The 10,244-nt window shown below is 45.7% G+C and overlaps 1 protein-coding gene across 1 annotated transcript in view; it reads left to right on the top strand.

The window, feature by feature from the left end:
* Positions 1 to 10,244, top strand: part of ATP6V0A4 (ATPase H+ transporting V0 subunit a4) — a 26,909-nt gene extending 16,665 nt beyond the window's left edge. Inside the window, exons 14-21 of the mRNA XM_018569426.1 lie at positions 491 to 584; positions 669 to 787; positions 878 to 1,094; positions 2,329 to 2,436; positions 6,041 to 6,211; positions 6,840 to 6,957; positions 9,484 to 9,655; positions 10,067 to 10,244. Of these exons, the coding sequence (XP_018424928.1) occupies positions 491 to 584; positions 669 to 787; positions 878 to 1,094; positions 2,329 to 2,436; positions 6,041 to 6,211; positions 6,840 to 6,957; positions 9,484 to 9,655; positions 10,067 to 10,160 (1,093 nt within the window). The 3' untranslated portion in view covers positions 10,161 to 10,244. The remainder of the gene's footprint in view (positions 1 to 490; positions 585 to 668; positions 788 to 877; positions 1,095 to 2,328; positions 2,437 to 6,040; positions 6,212 to 6,839; positions 6,958 to 9,483; positions 9,656 to 10,066) is intronic.

Genomic DNA, 10,244 nt, shown 5'->3' with positions numbered 1-10,244 from the left:
CCACTACACACTCTGCATCCTCTGAACTGTCCCCCACTACACACTCTGCATCCTCTGAACTGTCCCCCACTACACACTCTGCATCCTCTGAACTGTCCCCCACTACACACTCTGCATCCTCTGAACTGTCCCCCACTACACTCTCTGCATCCTCTGAACTGTCCCCCACTACACACTCTGCATCCTCTAAACTGTGCACCACTACACACTCTGCATCCTCTGAACTGTCCCTTACTACACACTCTGCATCCTCTGAACTGTCCCCCACTACACACTCTGCATCCTCTGAACTGTCCCCCACTACACGCTCTGCATCCTCTGAACTGTCCCCCAATACACACTCTGCATCCTCTGAACTGTCCCCCACTACACGCTCTGCATCCCTTCCCACTACATTGTCTACATCCCTTGGATAGTCATGGGATTGCAAATCACTAACTCTGTATAGAATGGCTCACATCATAAATGACATTGCCTCTTTGCTCCTCAGAGATTCCCTGATGCACCAGAACATCAACCTACAGCTTGACCCAGCCGTTGCTGGTGTCTTCTCCGGAAACCCCTATCCCTTCGGCCTTGACCCGGTAAGTGCCTTTCCTGTCTCTCCAGAAGCTCTACAGATGATCTGAAGTCTTCTCTGATCCAGAGTCCTAATCTTGTTACTCCAGATCTGGAATATTGCCAAGAATAAGCTGACCTTCTTGAACTCCTACAAGATGAAGATGTCTGTGATCCTGGGAATCACTCAGATGGTGTTCGGGGTCATGCTCAGCCTCATAAACCACATGTAGGTTTGGTTCAGCAAGTGATACATTTTGCTCAGGGCAGCAAAAACCATCAACATTTGTTACATTTTCTTATTTTTATAATCTTTCAGAAACTTCAGGAGTCGCCTGAACATCATCCTGCAATTCATTCCAGAAATCATCTTCATCCTTTGCCTCTTTGGGTATCTGGTCTTCATGGTCATCTTTAAGTGGTGTACCTACAATGTGTACAACTCACAGAAGGCTCCCAGCATCCTCATCCACTTCATCAATATGTTCCTCTTCAACTACAACGACCCGACCAATCTTCCCCTTTACACGCACCAGGTGACTAGACCCAGGACTTCAGATTTGTCTTGGGCAGTTATACAATCCGCCTAAAAAAGTAGTTTGAGCTCGGAGAAATTTTTTGGAGCGGGATAATGTCACCAATTTTTGGGTTAAAGTGCATAGGTTTCCTTGCCCATTTAGGACAAAGGTCCTCTTGAAACCCACCCATTGATATTTACCTCACCCAATAGGTAACTTATGTCCGAGCACTGCATCCTGGGAGGAAGGGGAGATTGTCACATGCTCCCCCATACCCAGACATACCAAGTACTTCTCAGCATTCCTGCAAATGAAAGGAGCTACAGAGGTGGAGGGGGGACTTGTCCTATCATGAGAACCTGTCAATTTGGGGCAGACCACTATAAGCCCTTTAATTAAAGCTCAAGTGAAGTCACATAAATAGATATTTATCAGATAAACATTGCACTAACAATCCCTTTATTCATTGTCTTACCCCCATGTTCCTATTATATTTGTGCAGTGTGTCAGAATATGACTGTACAGCCCAATAACAATGTACAGGCAACTCCGCATTCTAACAGACCTGGTTGGGAATACTCCCTCTCTGCTTAGACACGTCTGTGATGAGGGGTTTGGCTGTTACTCAGCTCTGTCAGCACAGAACACTTGAGGGGGAGGGCAAGAAGCAGCATTTCTACTAAGAGAAAAAGATACTTTAAGGCATTTCCAAGCCAAACAAAAATCATAACACATATCGGTACAGATATACAAGTCTGTACAGATCTGTACAAATAGAAAAAAGGTTTAAGACTTCAACTGGGATTTGAAGGATAAATTCGCTTTTATGCACCAATGGTGCTATTTTATACACACACACACACACACACACACACACACACACACACACACACACACACACACACACGTGAATGGGTCAGAGAGGTGACTCGTGCCCCCTGAACTGACTGCTTCCTCATCTGAGGTTCCCATTAGACAGACAGTCTGAAAGCAGGGAGCTTCTAATGTACTGCCCCTTTAGTTTACACATAGTGCTCTAGTAAAAAATGACCCCAAACTATTATAGTTTCCCTTAAAGATGGACCGCCAGTAGTCCCAGCAGCAGTCCTATTTCAGGTCAATTACATACAAGTTAATCTTGCACGGATAAGGATGAAGAGCCCCTTTAAAAAAACAAGTACAGCTCATGTTCACATCCTTACACTAAGATTCGATCCGTCTGTTATTCATGAACTCTCTGATTTTCCTCCAGCAAGAAGTGCAGAGTTTCCTGGTGATATTCGCACTCATCGCCGTTCCTTGGATGCTGGTGATTAAACCGTTCATCCTCCGAGCCAATCACCAGAAGGCCCAGCGCAGGGTAAGTGGCATGCGGTCCAAATAGTGTTTATTAAAAGTGAGGGCGAATCTGTCGGTCCAAATTCTTCGCATGATAAAGATCCCCAACACCTAAATTGTATTATTTACATAAAACTCATCTCCTTTTTTTTTTTAAGTTTAAATATTTAAATGATACTATCTACAGCCAAAACTTTTCTATTTAGATATTTAAAGAGGACCTTTCACTTGCAAAAAAATATTCAGACGTAAAATGTTTAAAAGTTTCCGGTGTTTATGCTTACAATGTAAATTTACCTCCTTTATTTATCCTAAAGTAGAACTCTGGGCAAAAATAATATTATTCCTTGTAGTGGGGCTATCCCCGCACTGCAAGCGTTGACTGCTCTTTTGTGTCTAGAACCCTCAGACCCGGCAGCGCTCCCTCCAGCCTCTCTCCTCCACTGCAGCGATGATACAGTCCTATACACTGTATTGGGCGTGATGGTCTTGGGGATCCTTAGACCCCTGCAGTGTGAAGGGGGGGGGGGGGGGGTGTCTGGAGACACTACAAGGACTGATCTAATAGCAAGCCGGCTCCGAGCCCTAGACACGAAAAAGCAGTTAACCCTTGGAATACGAGGTAGCCCCACTGCAAGGGTCAATAGTATTTTTGCCCAGGGTTCTGCTTTAATTGAATTGTCTAAGCCTTACTATAGCTCTGAAAAGGCAAAGATGAGGGGTCACCTTTGGGCCAACATTTGCTACCCTGTCAACTATCTAACCTCCAGCTGATATAGAGATGCTGTCTCCCGACTCCTGAGAATGCACAACTGCATCAAATAAGAGAGCACATCAGCTGTGTGAACTCCACTTAACTACGGGGGACTTTGTTATTTGATACAGACAGCAGGGAGACAGTTAGTGGAATTTATCAAAACTGGAGCAGACAAAATCTGGAGAAGCTGTGCATGGCAACCAATCAGCTTCTCTCTTTTATTTAAGTCATTACTAAACAACCTGAAGAGAAATGATGATTGGTTGTCATGGGCAACTGCTCCAGATTTTTTCTGCTCCAGGTTTGATAAATTCCCACCAGCGTGTGTTAACAGAATACAATAAGGCAGATGTCAGTAACTGCAAGACCTCGGGGAGGAAGGGGTTGTCTCATCTTTGATTCATTGCATTTAAAAACATAATAGTGAATTAAGGACCAAATTAACATCTTTCATAGTTAAAGGGGTTCTAAAGCCTCGTTTTTTTTTTGTCTATATCTACTGCTGGCAAGCAGTAGATATAGGCAAAAAGTTTTTAAAAAACCCCCCCAAAAAAACGCTTTAACAGCGGTTTAAACTTACCTTGTTATCGCTGCGCGCTCCCACGCCGTGAATCCGGAACTGCTAGTGCGGCCGCAAAGGATTTTGGGGCGGGCGCATGCGCAGTTCGGATTCTCGGCCGGGAGACGAGCAGAGACGCAAGGTAAGTCTATGGACGCATGCACCCGCATGCAGACACTGCTGGATCGGAAGCGCCTGCAAGCAGAAAGGAGTCAGCGCTGGATCGGAGAGCCGCTGCACCGCTGGAGGGACAGATGAAAACATCAGGAAAGAAGAAGAAGATCGGATTAAGAGATATCATTTAAAGTAAGTGCTAACATTAACATGGGGGGGGGGAGGGAACATTTTTTTTTACTTTAATGTCACTTTAGGCCTGCACATTTATACTAATTACGTTGGAATAAAGTCGTACCTCAGTCCACGAACTTAATTCGTTCCACGATTCTGGTCGCAAACCGAAATGGTCGCGAACCGAACCAAACTGTGATCAAACCGCGATCTCGACCAGAGGAAGCCACGGCCATGTATCAGAGCAGGGAAGATGACTGCAGTTGTGTTTGTCACCCGATGTGAGGTCGCGAACAGAAGCAACATTTTGCTGAACTTCCTGTTCGCGAACCGAATTGTTCACGAACAGAAGCGTTCTAGGTACCGCCGTATTTTGTACAATAGCACCATCTCTCTAGGAAGTTAAGCAAAACATTGACCATCCAGCAGATGGCGCCATTGTACTGTGTATGTTTTCTCTTTCTGCAAACATAGCATGATGAAACAACTGTATAAGATACCAGCATGGGTTTTCTCTTCATAATTAAAGTGTGTATTTTTTGGGAAAGCTATTTTTCTGTCTGTATCCTGTTCGGCAGATTTCCCTTCAATTTCTGTGCTGGAGGCGCAGTGAGAGGAAATATCTTAGTGATGGAAATCCACTCTTGTCACCAGAACAGGTCTCCCCATTGGAAGGTTTCCCGTGTATTCCTGTTCTGGTTATGGCTTTAATAAAAATAGTTTTTTATGCCAAAGGAAAACAGAACAAAAATAGAGATAGATAAACATTAACCAAAAACAGGGGGAGGCATTCAAAAAAAGGTGAAGCTACATTTTTTTCTACCTTTGTGTGAAGTTCCTTCTTCAGTTTTGTTCGCCCCCAAAAATAATCCTTTTAAAGAAAATGGCACATTTTCCGAAATAAGAAAATTATAATTTTCAGTCTCTTTGAAATTGAGCCTAAAAAATCCTGAGCTGAACCAGTTCTTAAGATACTTTCAATTGGCCCATAAGCGTACCAAGCTTCGTGTCAATTGGAATACAAGGCACAGTTCCTAAGATACTCTCAATCGGCTCCTAAGAGTCCTGAGCTACCTGTCAATTGGAATAAAAGGCACATAGAGGTGAACCGGTTCTTCATATCCTTTCAGCTGGCCCTTAAGGGTCCTGAGCTTCATGTCAATTGGAATATAGGACATGGAAAGGTGAACCGGTTTTTAAGATACTTTCAGTTGGCCCATAAGGTTCCTAAACTTCGTGTCAATGGAACATAAGGCACAGAGAGGTGAACCAGTTCTTAAGATACTTTCAATTGGCCCATAAGGGTCCTAAGCTTCGTGTCAATTGGAATACAAGGCACAGTTCCTAAGATACTCTCAATCAGCTCCTAAGAGTCCTGAGCTTCCTGTCAATTGGAATATAGGGAGTAGAGATGTGAACCAGCTTTTAAGATACTTTCAGTTGACCCCCTAAGAGTTCAGGGCTTTGTGTCAATTGGAATATAAGGTACAGGGTGGTGAACCAGCACTTAAGATACTTTCATATGGTACTGAGCTTCATGCCAATTGGAATATAAGGCACATCGAGGTGAACCAGTTTTTTAGATACTTTAATTTGGCCCCCAAAGGTCCTGAGTTTCATGTCAATTGGAATATAAGGCACGGAGAGAGGTGAACCAGTTCTTAAGTTACTTTCAGTCGGCCCCTAAGAGCCCTGAGCTTCATGTCAATTGGAACATAAGGCACAGAAAGGTAAACCAGTTCTTAAGATGCTCTCAGTCAGCTCCTAAGAGTCCTGAACATTATGTCAATTGAAATATACAGTAAGGCACAGGGAGGTGAATCAACTCTTAATATACTTTCAGTTGGCCCCTAAATAGTTCTGAGTTTTTGTGCCAATTGGAATATAACACACTGAGAGGGGAACTAGTTCTTAAGATACTTTCAGTCACACCTTAAGCTTCCTGAGCTTTGTGTCAATTGGACTATAAGGCACAGGGAGGTGAGGCAACTCTTAATATATACTCTCAATGTTCTCATGCAGCTTCATTCTTCCTCCACCCCTGAGGATCACATCGAGATCGCAGACATGGAGAACTCCCAGTCCAATCACTCCAAGGGAGAGAAGAAGGAGGAGCATGGAGGAGATCACGGAGAAGGACATGGGGAGCATGGAGGAGATCACGGAGGAGGACATGGGGAGCATGGAGAAGAGGTACACGTCCTTGGAATGTGATGGATAGACTGTGTGTTTCACAAAACTTTCCCATGTCTCTGTATATGCAAAAATGTAAACTTTAATGGCACATTCAAGACAAAATTGGGTTTTAGATGGAGCAGTGGTAGGTTAGAACCTTAATAAAACATCAGTGTCCCCAATGGGGAGATCTTTTCTAATCTTCTGTGATATTGACCACTGAGACAGGGAGGCAGAATGTGTTTCCCCAATGGGGACCAATACTCTCCCCCACTCAAACCAAAAAAATAAAATGATTTTATAGACAAAATCACAATTTGAAATAAAGAACAATGAGGATGGGTGGAGCGTGTTATTAAGCAAATAGTACATAAAGCATGGTGTCATTTTTATTGTAATACCTTCTGCAATATATTTATAGAATTGGAACAATTTGATGGAGAAAAATCCCAATTACCCATTCATAGCAGTTCAAATAACAGAACTGTTGTACCGCATACTCCCTGCAGGAGGAGGGAGAGCTTTTAACTATTTTTTATACTCAAGGGAACCTGTCATGAAACCACATAGGCTGCTCATTATAACCTCCATCACCAAACACTAACTGTTGTGCATTGAAGTGAAACGTTTTCTCTCTCCCCTGCAGTTTGATTTTGGGGACAACTTTGTCCATCAAGCCATCCATACTATAGAGTACTGCCTGGGCTGCATCTCCAACACTGCATCCTACCTTCGCCTGTGGGCGCTCAGTCTGGCACACGCACGTAAGTTCCAGTTTCGGTCCCCTCCACATTCAAACTGTTAGGTTTTTAACCTGTATCCTGCCATCCGTTTCCCATAATTCCTCATTCTATGCAGAAGATGACCATATCAACTAAAAGGGTTCATTCACATTTGCTTTAGATAAAAGGTTTCTCGCAAGCTGATGTCAATCCACTTCCAATTGATTTGTATTATGGGTTTCACAATGGGTTGGGCAGAAGTCCATATACCCATCGCATTCCTGACCACCAAATTCAAGAATGAGCAGGTGGGTGCAACGGTGGTCGATGGATGGCATATTAGGAGTCTTTATTGACATGAATGTGACATATCACACAAGCAGGGGCGTAACTAGAAATCACAGGGCCCTGTGATTGGGGCCCTGTGAATTCTAGTTACGCCCCTTGCAGAGCCCACCTGAGATTGCACACAGCCCACCTGAGCGTGACCCTGCAGAGCCCACCATAGACTCTCTATGGTGGGTTCTGCAGGGTCTCAGGTGGGCTGGTCACACCCCTGCACACTTCTTTCCTGTCAGCCCGGATCCGCTATCAGCTTCCTCCACAGTCGCCTGAGGGCCCTGCCTACTCCTCCTCCACCGCCACCGGGCCACGCCTCCTCCTCCGCTGCCGCCACCAGGCCCCGCCTCCTCCTCCGCAGGTTATCAGTGATCTGTGCAGCGGCATGTTCCTCCTCACAGCCGCCAGTGACAGTTAGCAGCCTGCGATGCCATAGCGACCCAAGCGGCCCGCACGGCATCAGGGAGACCCCTTTTTTCCTCGTCCTGGCCGGGTCCCCCTGTGTCCCGTAGTGGCCGTCTGGGTTGCTATGGCGATAGTTCCGCCACTGCACACAAGTGCAACGTTTTGGGGTCACACAAGATCCCCTTCCTCAGGCAAGACATGTGTGACCCCGAAACGTTGCACTTGTGTGATATGTCGCATTCACGTCAATAAAGACGCATCATATCTGTAATTACTTTACTTAACTACTTCTATGGAATCTACATTATGATACATGGTATCAGTGGCGTCACAAGGGGGGTGCGGGGGGTGCGGCCCACACCATTGGAGGGGTGACACCAAAATGACGGACAGTGCTCTCTGAAAAGTCAGGCACTCGGTCAAGAACCGAGAGCCCGACACTTACTCGAGAGAGAAGGGGACCCGGCGGCATACCTTATCCTGCCGGGTGATGTCCCCTCCTCTCGCTGCCGGCGTCCATCACCAAGATGGCCGCCGGCAGGTAACACCGGTACGATGACGTCACTGCGGGGTGCCACCCAGTACCTGCACCGGGTGTCATCCAGCCTCGGGACGCCTCTGCATGGTATGGTACATGGATGATATTATCATAACATGGGCAAGGTAGAGGGATTGCAGATTTCCAGAATCCACTTATAAAATGAACATATTAGAAAACAAATCTACTCTGAACTGATACAATGTCTATATAGACAATTCATTCACATAAGACATTGTATTTATCAAAGGAAAGAGCAGAAAATACTCCAGTCACAGGCTGAGGGGAGGGACAAGACCTGTTAGTGTTACTGAACTGCCGCAGAAAAAAATCAGGTCTCCTCCCCTGCCAGACAGGGCTGTGGTGTGTGGCAGAGCTCTGTAACTCTCAAGACTAAATGGACAGAAATACAAGTCCATTTGGGGGGAAAACAGCTACCATTAGGGATGGACCGATACCGATACTAGTATCGGTATCTGTGGCGAGTATTTGGGCGAGTACTTGTACTCGCCCAAATGCTCCGATGCCTAGCCCAATACTTCTGGTATCAGGAAGCCGGGCAGCAAGTCATTACACTTGGAACCCGGCTCCATGCTCCCTTGTCACTTGTGTAATGACTCACTGCCCAGCTTTCTGATTGTCCGGGAAGCCGGCTTCGTGCTCCCTCGTCACCTCATGACGAAGGACCATGGAGCTGGCTTCCCGGACAATCAGGAAGCCGGGCGTCGCTTAATTACATGGCGCCCGGCTTCCTGATTGGCCAGAAAGCCGGCTCCATGCTTTTTCGTCACCTAGTGATGAGAAGCATGGAGACGGCTTCCCTGCTAATCAGGAAGCCAGGCAGCGAGTCATTACACACCGCCTGGCTTCCTTAATGGGACTTCCGGTATCGGTATTCGGTATCGGCGAGTACCGGGGAAAAAATATCGGTACTCATACTCGATACTGAAATACGATACCGGTATCGGTGCATCCCTAGCCACCATGTATTACCATGTACGAGTTCAGCTCGTATATGAAGCCAGTCATAAAAAACAGGAAGACCGCCTTTCTGACATCTCTTTGACTATTCCATGCCGCATACTTCCAGGTCAGAGACTCAAAAGATTTTGAGGATAGTTATTTAGCATGACAGCCAACTATTATTTTCAAGAGGTTTCGGCAGTGGAACCCCTTCATCTCATCACAGGTAACCTATCAATAAAGCGCTCCATTCTATCCCAACTGTTTGAAGAACAGGAACACTTTGATGATATATTTTCCCCGTTCTCTGGTTCTCCCCGCAGAGCTCTCTGAGGTCCTGTGGACGATGGTGATGCACATCGGCCTGTCTAGCGCCGGCTGGGGCGGCCTTATTGGCGTTTTCATCATTTTTGCCATTTTTGCTGTGCTGTCCGTGGCCATCCTGCTGGTCATGGAGGGGCTCTCTGCCTTCCTGCACGCTCTCCGTCTCCACTGGTAAGTCCGTCTCCTTTGTAGGACATTACTCCAGGATATACTGTACAGTTGGTTTACCATGTTGAAGAGATCCTATCCTTGTCAGTAGTCCTGGGCTCTCCTTTCAATGTCAGTTTTTTTAGCAATAATTACAGGATATCGATATTTATAAGCTGATTGAAGGAACTGGTTGGGAAATTGTTCGCTGAACAGAACTAGCAGCCAATTAGCTGCTAGCTCTGTTTGGCTATTCTGGCCGGCGGCCGCTGCCAGAGTGTAAAGGAAATCTTCGATTACGCTTGTACAAAAAAGATAGAATTCCTGTGACCCAAAAGAGAACTAATGCCAAAATAGGTTTGGCCATGGTTCCATTTTAATGTCCATGAATATGTCACAGCTTTACCTGATCTGCTCCATCCATTTCCTCTACAGGGTGGAGTTCCAGAACAAGTTCTACCATGGATCAGGTCATCTATTCAGTCCGTTCTCCTTCCAGGGCATCCTCGATGGAACAGCAGAAGATTAGGTTTTGGGTCTACCTGTTCAACAACAAAGACCTAAACCCCCCATGGTGGATAACTATTATGCCTAAATTATTAACAATAAAATA

This window comes from Nanorana parkeri, unplaced genomic scaffold, assembly GCF_000935625.1.
Source record: "Nanorana parkeri isolate BGI_ZX_2015 unplaced genomic scaffold, ASM93562v1 scaffold1332, whole genome shotgun sequence".
Taxonomy (NCBI): Eukaryota; Metazoa; Chordata; class Amphibia; order Anura; family Dicroglossidae; genus Nanorana; species Nanorana parkeri.
This window is presented reverse-complemented; position numbering and strand designations above follow the sequence as displayed.